The sequence below is a fragment of the Solanum tuberosum genome, unplaced genomic scaffold (assembly GCF_000226075.1).
Source record: "Solanum tuberosum cultivar DM 1-3 516 R44 unplaced genomic scaffold, SolTub_3.0 scf00184, whole genome shotgun sequence".
Taxonomy (NCBI): domain Eukaryota; kingdom Viridiplantae; phylum Streptophyta; class Magnoliopsida; order Solanales; family Solanaceae; genus Solanum; species Solanum tuberosum.
In genome coordinates, this window is record NW_006239109.1 from 1016828 (window position 1) to 1039182 (window position 22355).

A 22355-nucleotide genomic window follows, 5' to 3' on the forward strand; every position below is an offset into this window, starting at 1 on the left:
TTTCAAACCTTGCAACATTGGCATCGTAGATTTTTTGGTTATCAAAAAGAAAAAAGGGAAGTCCTTTATATGTACTACTAATATAAAACTACAACAGATAACAGTATTCTCAAACAGCTACCCTGCAATTGCTTGATCCTTAAGATTATGAAATACAGACTAGTATAGTACAGGTTCTTCATCCCAACCAGTAGAATATTCTCTCAATTGATAAATGCAAGAAGAGGCTCTATACTATAAATGATGTACATCGAAAAAGAAAAAACGAAAAACATTATCCCTTCAAGTTATCTTTCAATCTCTTTGGCCTGCAAACAACTTTCCTGATTTGGAAGGAACAGCATTAGAGCCAGGTGCATTTATCAAACTTCCATTATGTGACATGTAGAAATGGTTGTAATTGATTCTGGTAACCAGATCTGCCAAATGTGGAAACTGTCCCACGTTGAGCTTGAAAGATAGAATCTGAAATTTTGCAAAATGATATTAAGAACCAATCAAGTCCGCGATATTGAAGTAGTTATAACATTCGGATTAGAATCAAAACAAGGGAGAAAAAAGAGCTTACCCTCACGAGGAAAGCTATGCAGTCATCAAACTGTTTCTCTATCCTATTGATTTCCATTTCACACCTTGCCTTGATAGCTGAAACTGCCCCTCCACTGCTAAGAGTCTGCTGTACTGAATAGAAATCGAGAGCTAATCCAAGAATACTGTTGATACGGCTAGCAATCAATGCCCACTGGGAAAAGGAAATTGTTTTCGGTTAACCTCTCATGGCTTGATTCTTCATTTCCATGTTTTGGGAAGGGGGGAAAACAAATAAATAGTGCATCCATGTGAAAATACCAGTTTTTCTGGAACAGCAAAGCACTGCCTTTGAATAGACATCAAGTAAGCCTCGTGTATTTCGATGACTTCATCCAATGATCTTGCTGCAGCCAAACCTTCACAGAGTTCACCCCATGCACTGTGATACACCTACATGGTAGGAAACACTTCACAGTGTTAAAATGTAGCAACAATTGATTGCAAAGGCCAATCTACTACTGTATTTAATGTTATAACAGTCGAGTGCAGATATTGAACAGACAACTTTTTCCTATTTCTATGAGTTTGTGAAATCACGATTTATGTTAGAAATTGCATTTACCTTATAATAGGGGTCTAAGCTCCGCTAACAATACACAAAGTAGAAATGCAGTAACATATGTGATCGTAGTAATTATTTATGAAAACAGACAAGAATATAAAGGAAACCTATAAATTTCTTCTTTCCAGAAACAAAATCACCATGTTTCAATAATTTTCCATCAATACTGGTGCCCTACACACAAATTTCTTCACAAATCAAGTGGCAGGATTATTAAAAAGGCAGGATTCATGAGTCCAAAATGTACCCCAAATGTGGCAGAAATTCCACCAAAAATTTACTATCAAAGAGAGAGAATGAATACCCTGTCCATCACATAGTGGTGAAAGGCATCCACAAAATGTAGCAGTTTTTGTTCCAGTAACCAATGATGCTTGCGGTTAATAGATGCTGAACTTCTGTCCTGAAAGACAAAGTTGCTATAATTAAGTAACTAGTTGACATTTTAATAAGAGCAAGTAAATGAATTGGTTAGAAGCCATAAAGTACACCATTCTTGAAGAAAATGGACCTTGGGTCTAACTCAATCCCAAAAGGGTAGTTAATGAGGTGAGCATTGTCCAAGACCATATAAGTAGACAAACATCCCATCTTTTAATTAATGTCGAACACTTTTAACACCCCCATACCTTGGGGCTAACTCAACTCCAAAAGCTAGTTCATGAGGTGAGGGTTGTCCAAGATCATACAAGCAGACAAATAGTGCATCCGTCAACCAATGTGGGATACTAAACATAATTGTTATTGAAATAGCTAGCAATTGTTATTTGGGATCCAAATTAACCAAAATAAGATAACATAGAGCAAACCTTCCACATCCACCTCCGAGCTTTATCAAGAACAAATTTTGCACGTCTGACCTTCAGTAAGAACCTCATAACCTAAAGAAGACAACAAACTACTTAGAAGAGCATTCAAATCGATTGCACCTTAAGGGTAACTACAGTAGTCCATTGGCTACCTGATTATACTTCTTTATTGCTTCTGTATTAGCAATAAGCTCAAGGGGCCAAGGAACCTGTTACATTTCAACATTAATACAATATGACGAGGTTGTAAGACACCAAAGATCAGACAGCCTAAAGCACCAGAAAACAAGCAGCATACCTTGTATGTAAACATGAGTGAATCCAGACCATCAATGCCAAAATTTTGCCCTCGACTCTTGCGTGGCGTCGAAGTTGGAAGAGGCATACCACGCTGGTCATCCTCAATAGCGGCATTATTTCTTGTTACAGATACAACTAATGAATCGGGCGTGCTTAATAGTGCGGCATCAGCAGAGTATCGGATTGATTCCTGAATTATAAACAAAGGTTAAGTAAATACATAGGAGCTTCCTCACTTGCAGACACAAAGAACTGAAATTAGAGAAGTCAGTAGCAGATAACAACTAGGACGAATAGGAGAGGGAAACACCTCCAACAATTGGATTCTACAGACGTCAAAGGCTGCAGTAGTTTTTGTTCAACCCCTGCTCATTAGTATAAAGCAAATGGTCTACGAAATCTTTTATCCTCCTTTTCAGATATTATATAGAGGTCACTCAGTCCTACTCACACAGTTCTTCCTTTTTTCTATTTTGGGATAGTCAGCTCACTCGCACAAAATAGTTCTTTTTTCCTGTTTAACACAAATAACATTCTTTCCTTTTCTTTTGTATGAGCAGTGCTGTTGTCTTCTTGTCTTGATATGTTGGAACATGCCTTTCTGGTGGAAAACAGGATGTTCGGTAAAGATAAACATGGCAAGGCTTTATTGCATTACTTAATTAATTGATGGGAAAAAGGACAAATATACCCCCGAACTATCGTAAATGGTATGCAGATACCCTCCGTCATACTTTTGGGACATTAGTGTCTCTGTCGTCCAAAAACTAGAGCATATATGCCCTTCCCTCTATATATGCCCTTCACTCTAACAGAAGACCAAATAGGGACACGTGGCACAATCTTATCCGTTGATCCGATATTTAATAAATGTCGGGTCGGTGGATAAGATTATGACACGTGTATGTCTGTTAGTATAAAGGGTATATTTGCTCTAGTTTTTGGACGGCAGGGGCACCAATGTCCCAAAAGTATGACGGAGGGTATCTGCATACCATTTACGATAGTTCGGGGGTATATTTGTCCTTTTTCCCATCAATTAATTAAGTAATGCAATAAAGCCTTGCCATGTTTATCTTTACCGAACATCCTGTTTTCCACCAGAAAGGCATGTTCCAACATATCAAGACAAGAAGACAACAGCACTGCTCATACAAAAGAAAAGGAAAGAATGTTATTTGTGTTAAACAGGAAAAAAGAACTATTTTGTGCGAGTGAGCTGACTATCCCAAAATAGAATGGGACATTGGTGCCCCTGCCGTCCAAAAACTAGAGCAAATATACCCTTTATACTAACAGACATACACGTGTCATAATCTTATCCACCGACCCGACATTTATTAAATATCGGATCAACGGATAAGATTGTGCCACGTGTCCCTATTTGGTCTTCTGTTAGAGTGAAGGGCATATATAGAGGGAAGGGCATATATGCTCTAGTTTTTGGACGACAGAGACACTAATGTCCCAAAAGTATGACGGAGGGTATCTGCATACCATTTACGATAGTTCGGGGGTATATTTGTCCTTTTTCCCATCAATTAATTAAGTAATGCAATAAAGCCTTGCCATGTTTATCTTTACCGAACATCCTGTTTTCCACCAGAAAGGCATGTTCCAACATATCAAGACAAGAAGACAACAGCACTGCTCATACAAAAGAAAAGGAAAGAATGTTATTTGTGTTAAACAGGAAAAAAGAACTATTTTGTGCGAGTGAAGGGTATATTTGTCCTTTTTCCCTTAATTGAAAGAAAACCACTTGCATAAATAATGATATGATGGGTATTACTCCCTAGGGATCTTCAGTGTTCCATCCAATTTCAAAACAATGCGATTTAACACGCCGCAGCCTCCCAACTAATTTCATGTATGTTGCATGAATTTACCCTCTAAGAACCTCATTAAAGTATTAAAACCCTTCTGTTCCTATGTCTAAACTCTATCTACATTGAAATACTCATCCACCTATTGTTGCTTCTCCAGCCTAAAATAACAGAAGTAAAGGCTTTTTAGATAACTTAATCCATGTAAACTACCAAGTAGTCTCGTACAACTAAAAATTATCTTATTTCAAGGTAATGTAGTTAATTGAAATTTGTTTCAAAATATTGTCCACTATATTACAATTAGTCTATGTTAATTACCAAGTAGCTTAGTGACTAATTATCTAATGATGTTTCATTGATTGATTGATGTTTGTCTCAAAATATTGTCTAGTATATTTGATTATGCATGTAAAATGATATTACCACTAGATTTCACTTTGACAACATAAGAGAAGAAACTTCATAGAAAATTCTGCCAACAGATAGAAGGGAACTAATGAATCAAGGAAAAGGATTGAGTGGTCAGACCTGCAGTGTCGTATTTAATTCAAAATCATCATCCAAACTTTCTCCTTTGTCTAGTTTATTGAAGACCACTGTCAAGAAGTGCTGCAGCAGATCACCTGAAGAAAGCAATATAATAATCCTGTAAAGAATGCCAATGATGATTGACTACTAACAAGCTAGCTTAACAAAAAGCAATGTGTACCTGAGCCTAACAAGTATATAGCACGCAGCACTTCCAGCTCTTCTAGCAGTCTCCACTCAGACAGTAATTTTGACAAAATATTTCTGCCAATACAATCAGCCTGCAGGATATAACAAGAGGCAATCGGACATATTAAGCCTCAACCATGTAAATATAAAAAGGTATTTCAGATGACTACATGCTACTACCTGTTTCTTTATGAAGACAATAAGGCATTCTTGAAGAATAACCGTAGGCAACGGAGTATTCCTTGGTTCGACCCTCCCAATCCAGTTTAAGGTCCTTGAAGGGAGTGTGCTATTTTCCTGGAAAGGAAATACCTCCGATACATGATCATCCTCCTGTTCCAGAAATCATGTTAATTTTTAAATTTTAAAACAATGGAATAACAGCTAAACTAAGACAAGTACTAGCCATAACTAGCCAGAAGAATTGATATGAACTATTTAAACTAAGTTCACTTAAGAAACATATGAAAAGCCTAATCTTGACAGAGCTGCACTTCCAATTGAAGGTCCTCAACAATTTAACGAATATGTTAAATTTCAAAAGCGAAACTTCTAGCCACTCAATAATACAGAAATGTCTGTTATAACCCATGTCCCATGCTTAACGCATGGATTGATATCCCAAATGAGGTTGTGCAGACTCCCAAGGGAAGAAGCAAGAGAGGGATGGTGGAAGATCGAGAGCTATCCAATTACATGCTGCACTCAGAAAACGCAGCAAGTTGAAGTCTTGCATGGCGAGGATGATGCTGGAAATTCTAGAAAAGCTGTAATTTAAAGGTCATGGGTGAATTTGATGGCATGCTAAGCACAAACTTCAACCTCGACAGTTAAATAATAAGCAGTAACAATCTGTTAGAAATGACTTTCTTTATGGAAGAAACTATAAAATTTTAATCAGTTAATTAGGGCAGTTGGGCTCAGAATAAGTTATCCACCCTTGCTGAAGAACACTACATCTAAATTTCTACCATAATAAAGTAGGAGTGTGAAAAAACCAAAAAACACTTGGCTGGACTAGAAAATTTTCGGACGGATTTACAATTTAGACTACATTATCACATCCATTGTTTTGAAAGTTGTTTTTACAGGTGTAAAGTACTACATATTTATATGATATGACCTGGTATAAGAAGAAAATATTAGGCTAAATAGCAAATCATAGATAAATGACCTCTTACCAGCGCCTTAGGAAGTGGCGGTGAGTAATGCTAAGCATGTCAAAAACAAGTTAAACAATTTCTGCTTTTATAACTACTGAGGTTACAAGATATAAGTACCTGAAAAGGAGGAAGAAGAGTTGGAAAGGGGAACAACTCCTCCAGAAAAGTGACATCTTCCTTTAATCGATCACGTTCAGATTCACCAAACTGAAAACCGAAGGTATAGTTTGTACTTTTGGTTGCCACAAATGATCCAGCACTTCCATTGAATATTGCCTGCCTTAATCCCTCATCATTAAGAGGGGGAAGGAAAAACTCTCTAGATAAATTCAATGGACCCCAAGCATCCCTATTTGCATGAAGAAAATTTTGGCTAGTAGTTATAGCTGGATTTTCAGGACGGAATCCTAAGGATAGAATATCATTTCCATCTAAAGCTAGCTCATCTCCTTCTACAACAAAGCTATCCACTTCCTCTCCAAGAGCATGACATGAAATGTGATTAGCTTTTCCTTTCTGAGCCATGGTATCAACCAAGAACTTACACCATTCTTTATCTGAGCATGTCATCTCTTGGAAGCTCTCGTTACTTCTTTCTACTTTTTGCCTTCCAGTAAATGATTTAACTAATGGAACAATTTTCTTCTCCTTCAAAAAGTATTCAGATATGTGATCCCCATAGCCAATAAGAGCTGATAAGGTGACACAAAAGATCTCTGACAAGCTTAACCCAGCAATACGGCCACTGGCAGATACTGAGGATGTCATACGAGTATGTTGTACAAGCTGCAATGACTTTCCAGCAGAGATAATATCCCTGGCTATCTCTTTCATAAACAGAGGACACAGATCTAAATCTCTCCCATTTGCCCCTTTTTCTTTGGCCAAACCAGACACATCATTAGGCTCTTTTCTACTCACGTCGTTTGTCTGCTTTATTGAAAGCAAAGAATTAGTGACACGACCAGTATCCAATTTTGCAGATCTCAGCAGATAGCTCTTCTCCCAAAACTCAGACTCCTCAACTGCAATTCGTTTGTTAGCATGAAAGAACATCTGCATAAAAAGCATACATGCATAAGATTGTCTTAGAGAATGTCAATGTCTAAACATAGGTGTTGCTGAACTGTTTTCTATAAGCATAACTATGAAAATCACTCGGTCAGTCTTGTAATAACCCTAAGTCACTCTTTCCAGAGTTCCATCGTGTGACTCATAAGTTCAATGACCGATAGTCCACACTTTTGAATATCTCGTTTTTTCTTATAAATTGGGGAATTAAAATACTCTTTCTCCACTTATGAGCATCCTACCACTTCTTAATATAGCATTAAATAGCTTGGTAGCCATCCTACTCCAACCTTACAAGACACTTCCATACCTCTATTCAGGGCAGGGCTAAGATAATCACAATCATATAAATAAAAAAATTGTTTAACAGTAAAAGTTTATATCTCATCATTGATCAATAGGGTATGAGATTTTGCTACAAGAAAAAGAAGCTTATAATTGAGGTTTGGATACACATATTTGAGGAACAAGTCTCTTATAAGTTGCAAGTTGCTATTATATGAACATCTTCAGCATTCCATTTGCTCTTATACATGTGTGCAGATAAAAAATGACGGGGCATCTACTATCACAAGCCATTACTGAGTTTCACAAGTTTAATGTAAATGTGTCCATTTTCTTTCTAATGATGTTGAAGCATGCAGATATAAACGTGCTCCTGGAAGTTATTATTCTGATCTATGTTGAAAGCTATATGAAACCATTTCACTATTCCATTAACACGACTATTAATAGAAACTTACCTCCTCAAAGGGGTCGTCCAGAATTCCTTCATAAAGCCATGAATCAAGGCCCTCAATGTATGGCAAAAGAGTGCTGACAAATGCATGTAATATCATCCTGTAAGCATCCTCCTGAAATTATTTACTCCAGATAATAAATTATAAGATGAAGGACTCAGCAAATATGTCCAATAAAGGAAAGCAGTTTCAAACCTCGCCACCTTGCACAAGACAAACTTCAGTCAGCTTCTTATATAAATAATTAAGAATATGCACAGCAATAGCTGTGGCAGAGATAGGTGAATCAGTTTCATCATAAGCTTGTGGAATGGCTTCTTGCACTACTTGAAACAAAAACTCGGCTCCTGCACACAAACTAATATCGCATGATAAATCTTGTTAGGAACTTCTATTAAAAACCCCTAAGAAAGGACAGAAAAAAGAACTGTCAGCAAGACCAGTCAAACAAGTGAGCTGTTAAAATTCTTTTGGGTAAGGCATGCAAATGGGGAGCGCCATTGGACTCTCCCTTGGCATTTCAAAAGGAAACGGGTTTCGTGAAAACATGTACTAGGAGTTTTCTCTTCAACTCCTAGTAGTTGTAACTACCCAAAGATGGAAAAAAACTCCTCTTGCCACCCTTTTGTTTATATGATATTTAGCTCATCATAACTATACCTCTATCACAACAAAAAACAACTACATATCCCCTTATCTTCGCTTAGTAACCAATTTAGCTGTATCATCCTTGGCTCAAATTCCATTTACTTCTATGACGAGTACACTACGTAATCTTCTTTCCATAACTTCTTTCATTTGATAACCTCTTTTTCGTTATTCTTTTTTTAAGACAAATCGCAAATGCCAGGGGTGTATTTGGACATTTTCACCCTTTTTCTTTTCATTATGCTTAATCACACTAGCATCACTGAACTACACCATGCTATATTTTTCGAAACTTTCATTTCACAAGGTAATTCATTTGTATTCTATTTACCAACCTTGATAAAGAACTTGACAATCCCAAGAGCGTTGGAGTAGTTAAACTACATGAGTCGACCACCTTCATCTCCTCTTTCAACGCACCATTTCGCAGCCACTGCTCCATAAAAAGAAGGAAAAAGTTGTCTTCTTTCTATATCAATGCATACACGTACAAACACCCAAAAGTGCAAACATGTTGAGCAACTTACTGTTAGCCAAGTGGAGATAGAGCAACAAAATGCCCTCAAAGTAGGTGGTGGAGGACGCACAGATTTCTTAACCTCCTGAATTCTACTTTCTACCATCTTTAAACATGTCGCCGCATAGGTAAACTGATTAAGAACATGATAAAGACTAGTATGCGAAAGATGGCTAACATATATCCCACTCCGAACACGAAATCGATGCCCTAATTCATCCCAATACAACATTGTACTCGAAAACCCTTGCAATATTTGCAGCACATTTCGCACCTAAAGACGAAAAATCACAAATGGGGGAAAAGGGGTAAATTAAAGATGAAAACTTTCAGCAAATTCGAATCAATCAACTAAAACTGAGTCGGCTATACGAATCCTCATAGCGTAATATGAAAAGTGTATGAAAAAAATGAACTTACTAAGTCAAATTCGTTAGTTCGTAAGGAGGAAATTGGCTTCGCAAAGTGTAACCCGTCGGAATATGAATTGTACAATTTTCCGATTAAACTCTGGGGAGCTTCCATTTTTCTGTTGTCTACAGTTGATAACACTACAATTTGTGAATGTTTTCATGGATCCATTTCAGTCTGAAGTTACAAATTGCTTCCATAATTCTACAGGAAAATTCTGCCCCGCTTTCTGATTCAAAACAAAGGGTAAAATGAAAAGGAGGAGAATACAAGGGGGAAAGTGTCTTAATTTTCCAAAATTGTAGTCTTTCTTTTTTTTCCTTTTCTTCTAATTGAGTGTGGTGTCAGTATCGGGCTCGACTAGATTTAAATTTATCCTTGAAAATTTTAGTATCCCACATTGAGGGTAAAATACCTTGAGAAGGGTAATTTTATATAGAGTGTTATGGATGAAGAAGTATTTGTAACTTCGTCACAACTCTCTCGTTGCAATTAGAGAAAAAATTCTTAACGACTAGGGATTCTTATTACAATTAGAGAAAAATTTCTTAACGACTATGTATTGTTTGCTTGTTGATTAGAGATGAGTTATTTATGTATTAAAACTAGCATACTTGTGTACATTGTTTGGTTGTAAAAATGAGGGAAAAAGATACTCATTGAATTTAGCATAAATCATTTAATTGTGTACACTAAATCATGTTTTCAATCTAAAATACACTATTAACTTCAGAATCATCTTCAGTACTTCATGAATCTGTTACAAAGATATGTTTGCCTTCAAATACAAACATCAATACTACACAGAAGATGTGGATGCATACGGGAATTGAGATCTCTCCCACATATGGCAACATTTTGACTAATCATCCAACTGAAGTTCTCTGTATCTAATTCTCCTGATCTGTACATGAGTTTTCCCCCTCTCCATTCATTTATGATCTTATACAGAGGTTTGGAATTTCCTTTCCTATGATATGATTCTATAAGGACTTCTGTTTTCAGGTCCCAGGCGAAAGCTACTAGGGATGCTTGATGGGCTGGCTGCACGTGAACTCGAGTTCAGCTCCATTGAAGAAATACAGGGAAAGACTTCAAGTGCAGAACGTGGAGAATGGTGAGAAGCTGCTCCATAGTCACAGGTTTCAGGTTGAGTTTGCCGGCAAGTTTCACTGGAAGAGACACAGTTTAACTTGCATAAGATGGACGTGACAGTCAATGGCACAACACAAGATATAGTATCTGGCTGCAATTGTAGATACTAATACGCGAAAAAAATAATCTCACAGAATAAAGTGTTTGGTATATAACATGACAAACACAAGTCAGTTATTACCTGCTACATGGTGATTTTGCATGCCTGCCAGATGTTCCTGGTAACAGTGGTTTTTGTTCCTTTTTATGGTTGATTGGGTTCTTAGGACTCAGGGTATCCTGAAATGTAATGAATTCAGAGTTTAAAATCATTTGGAATTTTTTTTTAGAGAATCTCACAAATAATACAGTGACGTTAACCCTTAATGTCACATCAGTAGCAGGCTAGCAGCATGTACCACTCACATGGAATTTCTTCCCCGGATAATCTTCTGAGCAACCAGCAACATTGATACTATGCTCAAGGGAACTAGTACTACGTAAAAAAGCATGTTCAAGTAGCATCATAGCTGATGGCCTATCTGCAGGTTTCCTCCGAAAGCAGCACTGAAGGAAATCTTTTCCTTCTGGTGATAATTTTTCTGGTATAGGTGGTGATTTGTTCAAGACACCGAACATTGCTTGCACCTAATAAAGCCAAAGCATGAACATTAAGACACTTACAGAAACCAATTCATGAAAGCATGAAAAGTAAGAACATAGCTCTGGCTTTATTGAGATTAAGCCAATCAGTCAGCCTTGCTCGTATATTAACAAGCTATGATGCTATATTGACAACCTAAAAGCTCACAAATATATTTAAGCTTGTAATGCGATTACATTGTTCTCAAAATGAGATGCTTTAAACACTTACCCAACTAAGTTCTCCCCAAGGGGGCTGTCCAGTAAACATCTCAATAACAGTACAACCCAGGCTCCATATATCAACAGCTAAGGCAAGCTCTGGATTGGCATCTTTGCGCAACACAGCCTGCATTACCTGCATATAAAGTTAAGTCCAGACATAAGTACAAGCCAATTAATAAAGGGGAAAGAAAACTGAAGCCAGGCAGAGGCAGTAGCCGCAAAATAGCTTAACAATGCCCACCTCTGGAGCCAACCAGTGAGGGCTCCCTTTCAGAGAAAGATCAGTTGCACAGCTTGAAAGCTGGGAAAAAGAGAAACGTTATAAATTACAGCGGTAAGATATGCATGAAAAATAATCGATGAAAGATCAAGCTCATTCATTTTCACCACAGATCAGGGTTTACAAGAAAAATACTAGATTAGAACGAACATAGAAAGTAGCATTTTCAGTTTGGCATTAGAGTTCTGAAAGCTTACATGTTTTGCTAACCCAAAATCTGCAAGCTTGACAACACCAGATGCATCTACAAGCAAATTTGCTCCCTTAATGTCCCTACTCAGAAAAAATCATTGAAACCAACCATTAGACTGAGCATCACTGTCAACGAAAAGTTTTTTAAAAAAAAATGGCAAAAGAAAATAGTTTCTTCCTTGCTTATAACAAGGAATTGCAACACAGACGCTTTAGTGTTCCGTTAATGAATCTTTAAATCAAGTGACATACACCACATCGATGTAACCCAGTATCTACCTGTGTATTGTCTTAGTGCTATGCAAGTAAGCCAACCCTGATACAATATGTCTAGTAAAGTTTCGAACTATTGACTCTGTCATAGCTCCGCAATGTTCCCGAACATACTTATTAATTGAACCGGGGTGCACATATTCCAAATATATGCAAAAGCGGTCTTCCATCTGAACAACAACAACAACATTTATCTTTCAATATTCTAAAGAAATACCTGAACATGGCAAGAGAAAGATAAATGTTCTTACTATTTCACTGCCATAATATTGAACAATATTTTGGTGCTTTAACTGCTGGAGAACTCTTATTTCCTACAGCAGAAGTAAGGAAGAAACTGAATCGATTTAGAATAGCATAAACAAGTGAAAAACATGTCATAGTCTTTGCAATCCATCACAAACTATGTATAAGCAAGTAGAATAAAAAACTCCACAATATGAAACTTTTTTCCCAAGTCAGTTACCAACATTCCGAAAATATTTTCTCAATGATGCAAAACGTGAAGGAGGCTTATGAAGTCAAAGAATATGATCAATAAAAGTAGCTCCATGGATACGATATTGATTTTTGCATCTTCAGGCACATGATAGTTAGCTCAAAGTTGGACATAACCTTAAGTTGACTAATTTGCTAATGCAAGTTAGACAACCAGGACATATTATATAACATGCTTAGTAAGTACTTGTTTTAAAGTTCACTTCACTTAACAAAGATTTGGCCTTTAAAATATGTTTTCTCTCACCGTGTATCTCATACAATTGCAGTTTATATACAAATTTTGATTATGTAGCCTAAGAAGACATGAGGACGTCACCTGTTCTAACTGCTTTATACATTCAGCAGATTTAGGATCATCAGGAGTAAGATCAACTTCTTTCATTGCACATAAAGCACCGGTTTCACTGTAAAAGGAAGAAAAACAAAAGAAGCAAATGTTACATTCCTACCGAGTTACTTACTAAGCAAGCTCTATCCCTTACCAGTTAGTAGCTTCATATACACTTCCAAATGTACCACGACCTAAAAGCTTCCCCTTTAGCCATTGACCCTTTGCTGGTGATACACATGGTTTATCCATATTGCTGTGCATGGTACATGATTCTGGTTGTCGTGGAACTCCTGGTGGAAGGGGGAGTGGATGCACATTGTTGTTGTTAGCTTCATTCCAACCTAGAGAACTTTCCGGAAGAGATTTATGATGTGAATGCACAGCACCACTTCTGCTGTTCCTGATTCTGCTAGCTGAACTTGGCAAAATTGGGCTACTCAGTGGAGAATGATCAGCGCTATTTATAATCCTTGTGGGTGAAAGTTGGAAAGAGTAAGCCTCTGAAGGTGATGATGAGGCCTGATGCAAGGGATGATGAAAAAGGTCCTGTGTACTAAACCTTTTTGGGCTTCGGACGGGGCTTGTAAAACCACTACTCGGGGCACTTCTAGCAGGAACATTCAACCTGAATTCAACGCCCTCAGCATTCAGATCCTGAGGGAACCCCCTACGCCGATAAGTTGGAGTAGATGATCTTGGATGCTGAGAACTTTTCACCTCAGCTGGAGTTCGACCAAAAGTTTCCCTGCAACTCGCAACAGGTTAACATTTCCGCGTTCGGTTTTTGTTCTTACAAAATCATCATAGCTAATCGAACATTTTACCCCAAAAACAAAGTAGCACACTACAAATCATCATTTGAAACAACTACAAACCACATGCTCTTTCACAATTCCAAACCAACCTTTATGGTGAACCTTATAAAGGTTACTGCAGTTAATCCACAACCCAAAAAAGGAAAAAATGGTTCTTTTATGGTAATGACCTATAAAGTGTTACTGCAATCAATCCACCCCAAAAACTACTTCAAATTCGAACCAACTACCTACTACTACTAAATCCCTTTACATACAGAGTTACCTATGGTGAAAAGCTTTCATCATCAAACCGAAATTAACTACCCCTCAATCCCAAACCAGTATGAATCGGCTAAACAATACTTCACTCAGAAAGGTAGCATTTTTTTTACTTAAAGCATAAAACATACATGTAAGAAAAAACTCAAAAGTTTGATAAACATACCCAGCATGTCAATTTGTTTGACTGGTTTTGACTTGACACGAAGTTTAACAAAGTAAAAACCACTTTTGAATCTCGTGATCTTAAACTAAATACATAAAATATATCAAAATATCATTTAATCTCTTAAATATGTAAGGTGGAAAGTTACAATTAAAGAGTTGCCAAAAATGGAAAACTCATTCATTTCGAAACAGACTAAAACGAAAAGTAAGACTAAAATTTGAAATTGAGTATAAATTCTGAACAATGGGTTCAATTTCCAAGACTAACCTGGCAAGAGGAGGACTTAAAAGCTCCCTGTCAACTCTAGCCGGCAAATTAGAGTCAACCGAGTTCTGTTTAGGCAGAGAATTGAGCTCAGGGAGCGGCAACGGCAGTGGCACAGCAGAGGAGTTAGAACAGTGACGGAGGTGGTGGTGAGACGACCTAGAACCCGACCCTAAATCAGCGTAAGAATCAGGAGAACCCGGCAAAGACTTTGAACGTTCATCAATAATCAGTGCCTGAATATTAGGTCTCCGCAAACCAAGATCATCATCACTAACATGTCTCAACTTCCTCTGCCTAGTAAGCTTCCTTCCGCCGCCGTAAATCCGCCGGGTATTCGGTGAATCGGCCGGAGAAGAAGTAGTACTAGCAGTAGTAGTAGAAGAAGAAGAGTGTTGAGAACTTGAAGATAGTGAAAATGCTTTCCATAAAGACGGCATTTTTCATGGCAAACAAATACAGAGAGAAAAAAAAAAAAGACTACCCAGAAATGAGTAATGGGATTTTAATGAAGCAATGCATTGAAAGAGAACTTTTTTTGTCAATGTTTGAATGTTTCTCAAGTGAAAAAGAAGGATGATTATAATTTGTTGTTGCAAGTCAGAAACACGATTTCTTGTATTTCTGTAAAGTCAAAATTACCAGTAGTAATGTTTCAATTTATGTGATATAATTAAACTTAAAATTTATGATTTAAAATAAGTTATTTATATTTATGTGTATGTAAATTATTTTAAAAGAGAAATATTGAAAATACTTTGAACTTGGCGTAAAATATTAGTTCCATTCTCAAACTAATAACAATCTTAAAAATGCTCTTTACTTGACTAATAAACTTAGATATACCCTGATCTGCCATCTGACATAGCACGTGATCTCAAACTCTTGTAGGAGTATGAGACCTTCAGTTAAAAAAATTGTGAAAAGTGTTGAAAATATCTCTAAATTTGGCGAGAATTTAAAAGTGTATTTCTCTTATGTTGCAAGATCGGGAACGTATTTAAGTTCAATTAGTCAAGTAAAAAGGGGTATATCTAATTAAACTTAGATATACCTTGATCTGCTACATGACATAACAAGTTGTCTCAAATTGTCGTAGAAATATGACACTCTTAATAAAAAAAAATTGAGAGAGGTGTTGAAAACACCCTAAATTTGATGAGAATTTAGGGGTGTATTTCATTCATATTGTAAGATCATAGTGTATTTAAGTACAATAGCCAAGTAAAAAACTATTTTTAAAACTGCCAATAATTTTGAGATGAAACTAATAAATTTATAGAAATATTTTTAATACTTATCTCTTATTTTATTGGGAATAAAGGGATAGTATATATTTTGTGAGTATAGGTGTGTAAATATATGAAAGGATTTTCCATGGTATTACGAGGTCAAGGTTGACACTTGACAAAAGAAAAAACGAGGAGCGTGTTAATTAAAGTTGAGAAACTCCAAAAGTACGCTGAAAAAAACATGCTGGTGTTTTCTTTACTCCCTAGGAACAACTCTATTCTTTCGTATTTGTATTTGAGCTTGATTAAATTTAATGAAAAAATTTAAATTTTATATGAAAAAGTAAAGAATACAAAAAAAAATAAAAAAAAAATGAATTCAATATCTATTATATATATATATTTTTTAAAAGATCATTTTAAATATATAATATAATTTTCTGTCGAAAAAAATTGATAAACCCCCTTGCTCCTACTTAGTTTTGCCCTAAATTAAATTTAAGAAGTTGTTTGGTCACGAGAACTATTGACTTTTTTTGGATTAAGTTTAAGTTAGTGTTTAGTTATAATATTTTTAAATCCAATTTGGAGTTCAGATTCTAAACTTGGAAAAGTACGTCAAGCTTATTTTTCAAACTCAAGCACCACCAACAACAACAACAAGCCAGCATGCATGTGTGATCCTACAAATAGGGATTAAAAAAATTGGGTGTACCCTAATTTTATATTGTTTTCGATAGATCATCAATTTAAAATGATTATTTTCTACTTCTATCTACATAAATTCTTAACAAAGTGCTCTCTTTCTTCTTTTTTCAAAAAATATAATCAAACATAATTTCATCTTTTAACTTCATAAATTTCAAACAAATTAAAGTACTAATAAACATTTATACTCATATTCAAAATGTGAATTCAAAACTTAATTAAACATATATGAAATATTTTCCACACCATAACAATCTCGTTGATATTGACAAGTGAGTTAGTGCATTAAAAAAATATTAATTGGAACGCGTTATTTATATTTATTAGATAGTGTAGAATAGAAAGAAATGAAAGCTGAGAGTCACTGCCACTTTGACACTTCAACACTCCTTTGTAGCCGTTCTGCTGCTGCCGACCCAGTCAACTCATGTTCCATTTTTTGTTATAAGTGATAACAATTTACACGTATATTATTTTTGTCTCAATTTATGTTCCGTATTTTTATATTCAAATTATATGAATTTTGATCGAGATATATTACTTTTTAGTACATAAACGTGAGATAAATTTCAACTTATATACTTTTGTTTAGTTTTCAGTTAAATTAGTATGTCTAAATTACATAGTTTTTCTTATATGCATTGAAGCCATATTTGTTGGGTGAGGGGAACCAATGACAAAATTAAAGAAAATTATGAGCAATTTTTAATTTTATGGTTTTAAAATATAATGCATTAAAAGGGAAATAATACATACTATATATTAACACAAAGGAAATAATTGTTGATCTAGAATGAATAGAAAGAAACACATTATAAGAAGTAAAATACATGGATATTAAGGAAAATATTACATTGTTTGACATTAATTCTTTTTACATAGACATTGTGTAAGTTTTTTTTTATATATAATCAAATCAAGTTGTCTATAAGAACACAATAATAAAACAAAGTCGATACAATAATTTTAAAGATAGAGCAATGACGTGCTGTAATAAGGAGAGAGTTGATACAATTATTATTTTTTATTTTTACATATAAAATATCTAATTTTTTTTTTTTTCAATTCATCTCTTAGTGACTTAGAGATCTTAAGTCCTCTATATAGTAAGTTACAACGTGAAATTTTTTTGCCATATATATACTTGAAACATGTGTAACAACCACATTATTACTATTTTTTATCCTCTCTTCTTCTTTTCTTTATGTTCATACTCCATCAAAATTCAATATTTCATACCTCGTGAATCATGACTAACAAAAGATTCTCTTATTTATTTGGAATGCCATTAATTATCCTAAAAAGTATTTTAGAGTATATTACAAGTGTAACTTGTGAACTTGTAATTGGTGAAACATATGATGTTTTGACCATTAGGGAAGAAATGACAAAAAAAAGCTCTTATGTCTGCACTTTGGACGTAGGTTAAATAATTCTTTAAATATTTAAATATGAAGTAAGCTACACAATTAGCTAAAAAAAAAACAATAGTAATTAACCACTATAATTATGTTTAGCTATACTTTTTTTTTAATTAGCATACTGACTAAGAATCTGAAACATATAAGAGATGCATATATGATGTAAGTAAGTTGAACTAGTCAAATTAGATTGATCATTGAAACTCTTTTATATTGTGGATATAATAATATTTAAGTTCTAATTTTATTTTTTTCATCAATTATTAAAGGACTCATATTTTTAATTTTTGACCTCTTTAGAAAAGTTGTGAAAGTGTGTACATTTAGCCAGGAGTTTCTTCTTCTTCATTGGTTTTAGTTAAAGAAACTTGAAGAATACCATAATTTGTTTCATTGAGTTTGTTTGTATAAAAGATAGAAGTGATTTATTAATTTTTAAAGGTTTGAGTTGAATCTAACATCTGGAAATTATTTTGACTAGCTTTAATCGGCTAAATATCAAATTTGAAGTTATCTAGTGTTGATTTGTGCAAATAATCCATTATTTTGACCGTCAAAAAAAAGGTCTAGTTGGGCCAAAACTAGCTTGATAAAAAAAGGAACTTACGTAAATTTCACTAGTTTAAAGAGTTAATTACTAGATACACTCTAGTTTGTAATATTACATATCTTATCAGACTTTAGTGCGTTCAGATACATTTATACGTCAATATGCATGTATCTCGAGATACATCAGATCAAAAGTAGGTGTAATTTGTTCTAGATATATTATCTTCAAGTGAATTTAATTTGTATGTATCTGGGATACATAATAAATCTTACTCGCCTCTCTCCAATCTCGCTCGCCACTATCCTTTGTATCCGGTATTATAGATACACACGAATTACACCAAATACACTCTTCTATCTGGTGTGATTAATTCACGTGTATCTAGGATACATAACGAATTTCGCTAGCCTCTCTCTCTATTTTAGTGTATCTAGTAGCAAAAATACATGTATCTAAGTGTATCTTCCTTAATATATGGTAGAAAACTCTTAATCAGTGGCAAGATGCATAATATTTTGAAAGCATGGGTAATAATAATATATATAGTGAAGTATGTCTAATTATGTAGTTTTTCCATGGAAAAACCGATCCGGTTTAGAAGGTAGAAACCTGGGTTGGGTTGGAGATGTAAAGAGAGTTGGGCCGGACTCAATTTTTGGCCCGCGAGATTAGCAGTGGTACCGACCCGATTGGTTAGCTTTTCCTTTTTTAATTAGTTAATTAAACATGTGATTAATTAGCGATTGTAAGAGACTAAAAACACCCGCCGAAAAAAAATAAGCTGCCACATTTCCATGGCAGTAGCAGCAGCCGCCCGTTCCTCCGCCGTATTCAAACGGGCAGCTTCAACCGCCGCCCAAGTTCTCCGACACCAGAACTTCTACTCAGCGGCGGCGGCAGCGGATATTCACCGGCCGGGGGATTTCTACTGTGACGATAGTGAAGGCGAAGAAAGTGCAGTGTATCAGCATACCCTCAAATTCCAACGCCCGTCAACCATAAAACAATACCAGCTTCTCCATAACTCCGTCAGTCTCATAGGAAAAATTGATTACCCGTTCAAAAGAGTTAACACTAAAAACGGCTCTTTTGGGGTTCATACTTTACTCAGTGTCTCCGGTTCTTCTCAATCCCGTCCGTCTTTTAAGTGAGACTCTAATCTTACTACTATTTGAAAATTAATTACTATAACTATTAATTAAGTGATCGTCTGAGAAATTTTAACACTGTGCAGAGTTATGTTGAAGATGTGGGATGAAATGGCGGAAGTGTCAATGGAGCATTTGAAATCAAACGACTTGGTATATGTTTGGGGTCATTTGGGATCATACACCAAGACTGATGAGAATGGTAAACAGAAGATGAGATACCAGGTTTGTAACCAGAAAAATAATACTGGTAAATAGAATAAAAATGTCATCTTTGATATAGGTTAACAGCTTTGATACAAATTTGTCTAGTATTTGTTATAGGTTAACTATGATGTAGGAAATCTTAGTAGCTCAGTTGTTTGTTTATCTAAACTTTCGCCTTCTTGTTGAGGGTTCGATTCCCTACCTTGTATTTTGTCCACAACATGCAATGATTGTTGGGAACGTGGTTGTTTTTTCGTAAGGGCCTATAGGCTAGAATTGGTGAAGGAGACGGATTTAGTTGGGATTATTGGGCCAAGTAAAATGTTGGAGAGTTTTATTTGGGATCCAGGCCTAAATAGCAATTGGTTAAAAAGGATTGTGTGTTAGAAAGAAGAGTTCTATGCCTATTATGTTGAAGCTTTGGCTCAGTCTGTTATCCCCTCATCTCCCTCTATGTTCTAATATCTCATCTCCTTTTGGTTACCTTTTTCCATGTTATGCTCATTAGTATTGTTCATTATTACCTCATTGCTCCAATTCTCAGTTGTAATTTGGATTCTGTAGATATAATATACGTTAGTGTTGTGTTGAGAAATTTGGACTGTTAGTAATGACCTGGGCATGTTGGTTATCCAGCAAGCGTAGGACTTCCCATTGTGTTATGATGTAGGACTATGACAACTTTCAGTTATTTGTGAAAAAGCTTGACTGAATTGCAATAAGGAGGACGAGAGTATAGGATGTACTTGGATACAAAGTTGCAAGTACCTTTCTTTTGTTTAACGAACTAAGTGACCTTTTTGGTTGGGACACCGAGGCAAAGATAAAATGATGCAGAAGAGTGCACATAGTCTGTTTCCTCTTCATGAGATTATCATTATCTGCCTTTTGGCTTATTAGTGTTTTAGATTGCTGTAAGAATTCATCTTCAGATGCAATTCTCTTTCAAACTCGATCTATTTTGCTATTTAGTACCATTGTGACATTCTATGATAACGAAAGTGATGGTATTATTGCAGCATAGCCAACTCATTAAGAGAAACTCAGTTGTCTTCTTATAACGTTCCATTTATTCTCTTTGACATAGCACACAATTTTATCTTTCAGAGAAGTGATTAATTAGAATTGCATCTGCCATTTGGTGTATAGCTTTCCTATATGAGTTGCCTTTTTTTTTCCGGGTGGGTGGGGGATATGATCGCTTTGAATATCTCTTAAAAGACAAAGGCTAATAGAGGAAGTTGTGACATAAGTGCACCTATTCTTTAACAGTTAAATTTTCTCCTGGATCTTTAAAGAACAAAAAGGATGGAAACAAGAAATACCCTAAAGAAAACATGATCCTGCATTAGATGTGTTTTTGTAAATTTGAGATCCCGTGCTGAACAAAATGCTTTTTCTTTTTCCATATTTTTATGTAGCTTGTGCTGCACAAGAATGTTTTCGTTTCATGTTTTCATGTACTGATTCTTTTGTGAAGGTAGATGTGAACGAAATAAATTTCGTGACTCCAGATGTTCAAGCCTTAGCAACCCCAGAATTTCAGAAGAAAGAATCAAGAGGTACATGTTGCCTTTCCTAGCATTTTTTATTAGTTATGATGTTCATAGATTGTAACCAATTGGCAGACATTTTCTATATCAGAGTGCAATGGGCCTAAATAGAGCATTGTACATGCAGCATGTCTGAATAATTGAAAAGTAGCAGACAGTAGGAGGATAACTTCATGTCTGTTTTTTATAGTTCTCTTGCCCCCTATGACCATTACATTTGGTTGATTATTGGAACTAATGGGATATTGAGACATGAACTGAAATATGAACTTGCTCGGAAAATCCTCCAACAATTTGCTGCTTTGGATGATGTTTTGAATCATTTGACACTTTTTTTTAGCACTAAACCAAAATGCTTGGCTGCCCAGTAATCCAATCAATCAAGCTTTAGAGTGATTGATGGTGCAGGACTGTGCATGTTGGGTATTGAAATTTGTTGATCCTACATATATATGCTTCTTCGAACTCGTTAACTCATTTCTGGATCCATTTACTTGCGTTCTCAGGTGAAGATGAATTGGAGAACTACAGGAACCGGATCCAATTGTGGCAAATTTTCTTCGCTAGCCCTTTTGAATGGATGGACTTCAGGAAGAGTAAAGTCAATCCTAAATACCCAGACTTTAAGAACAGAGATACTGGTGAAGTTCTCTGGCTCAGGACAGATGATCCACCATGGATAAAAAGACAGTTGGATATCCTAGATTCAAGATTTTCTTACGAAAGTTTCTAAGAACAATTAATCTCCATCAAAGACATGTCCTTTTGAAGGGTCCAGACCAATGCTGAAACCTGGTCGAAGAGAAGTTCCACGGGTCTTCACAAACATCAAAGGTACTGTTGGCTATGTGCATACTTCGTATAATACAACTTGCTTTGGTAAATAGAACAGGATCTATCCCCATTATAAATGAGAAGAAAGCCACTGTGTGTTTATGTCACAAGTTATGTAATCTTAGCAGTAGTACTAGTTGTTTAGTGCTGCTTCTTGAAAAATATGTCTTGTACATAAGTTTCTTGTAAGATCAATACTTGTAATATGAAATTTCTTGACCGTTTCCATGTTACTAACGTATGCTGGTTCGTTCTCA

The 22355-nt window shown here is 35.6% G+C and overlaps 3 protein-coding genes across 4 annotated transcripts; 1 reads left to right on the forward strand and 2 right to left on the reverse strand.

Moving 5' to 3' along the window:
* Nucleotides 1-38: 38 nt before the first annotated feature.
* Nucleotides 39-9658, reverse strand: LOC102583102 (gamma-tubulin complex component 5-like). Its single transcript, XM_006354861.2, has 16 exons — nucleotides 9368-9658; nucleotides 8958-9221; nucleotides 8766-8863; nucleotides 7978-8140; nucleotides 7786-7896; nucleotides 6089-7027; nucleotides 4989-5141; nucleotides 4801-4900; nucleotides 4620-4714; nucleotides 2261-2452; nucleotides 2115-2171; nucleotides 1963-2034; nucleotides 1458-1556; nucleotides 850-981; nucleotides 569-742; nucleotides 39-465 (listed from the first exon to the last, which is right to left on the reverse strand). Exons 1-16 carry the CDS (start codon nucleotides 9470-9472, stop codon nucleotides 295-297), a joined length of 2925 nt encoding a protein of 974 aa, XP_006354923.1. The 5' UTR covers nucleotides 9473-9658; the 3' UTR covers nucleotides 39-294.
* A 331-nt stretch (nucleotides 9659-9989) lies between these two features.
* LOC102583428 (mitogen-activated protein kinase kinase kinase YODA-like) lies at nucleotides 9990-15012 on the reverse strand. 2 transcript variants are annotated; one of them, XM_006354862.2, is made up of 11 exons: nucleotides 14449-15012; nucleotides 13088-13681; nucleotides 12922-13009; nucleotides 12356-12418; nucleotides 12111-12274; nucleotides 11837-11912; nucleotides 11601-11660; nucleotides 11367-11492; nucleotides 10919-11140; nucleotides 10695-10792; nucleotides 9990-10530 (listed from the first exon to the last, which is right to left on the reverse strand). In XM_006354862.2, exons 1-11 carry the CDS (start codon nucleotides 14883-14885, stop codon nucleotides 10329-10331), a joined length of 2130 nt encoding a protein of 709 aa, XP_006354924.1. In that variant the 5' UTR covers nucleotides 14886-15012; the 3' UTR covers nucleotides 9990-10328. The 2 variants fall into 2 exon arrangements, with proteins under 2 accessions (XP_006354924.1, XP_015167571.1); XM_015312085.1 differs by lacking the exon at nucleotides 11601-11660.
* A 4096-nt stretch (nucleotides 15013-19108) lies between these two features.
* Nucleotides 19109-22332, forward strand: LOC102583761 (protein OSB1, mitochondrial-like). Its single transcript, XM_006354863.2, has 4 exons — nucleotides 19109-19503; nucleotides 19591-19729; nucleotides 21192-21273; nucleotides 21771-22332. The coding sequence occupies exons 1-4, from the start codon at nucleotides 19151-19153 to the stop codon at nucleotides 21995-21997; spliced, it is 801 nt and encodes a 266-aa protein (XP_006354925.2). The 5' UTR covers nucleotides 19109-19150; the 3' UTR covers nucleotides 21998-22332.
* Nucleotides 22333-22355: the final 23 nt, after the last annotated feature.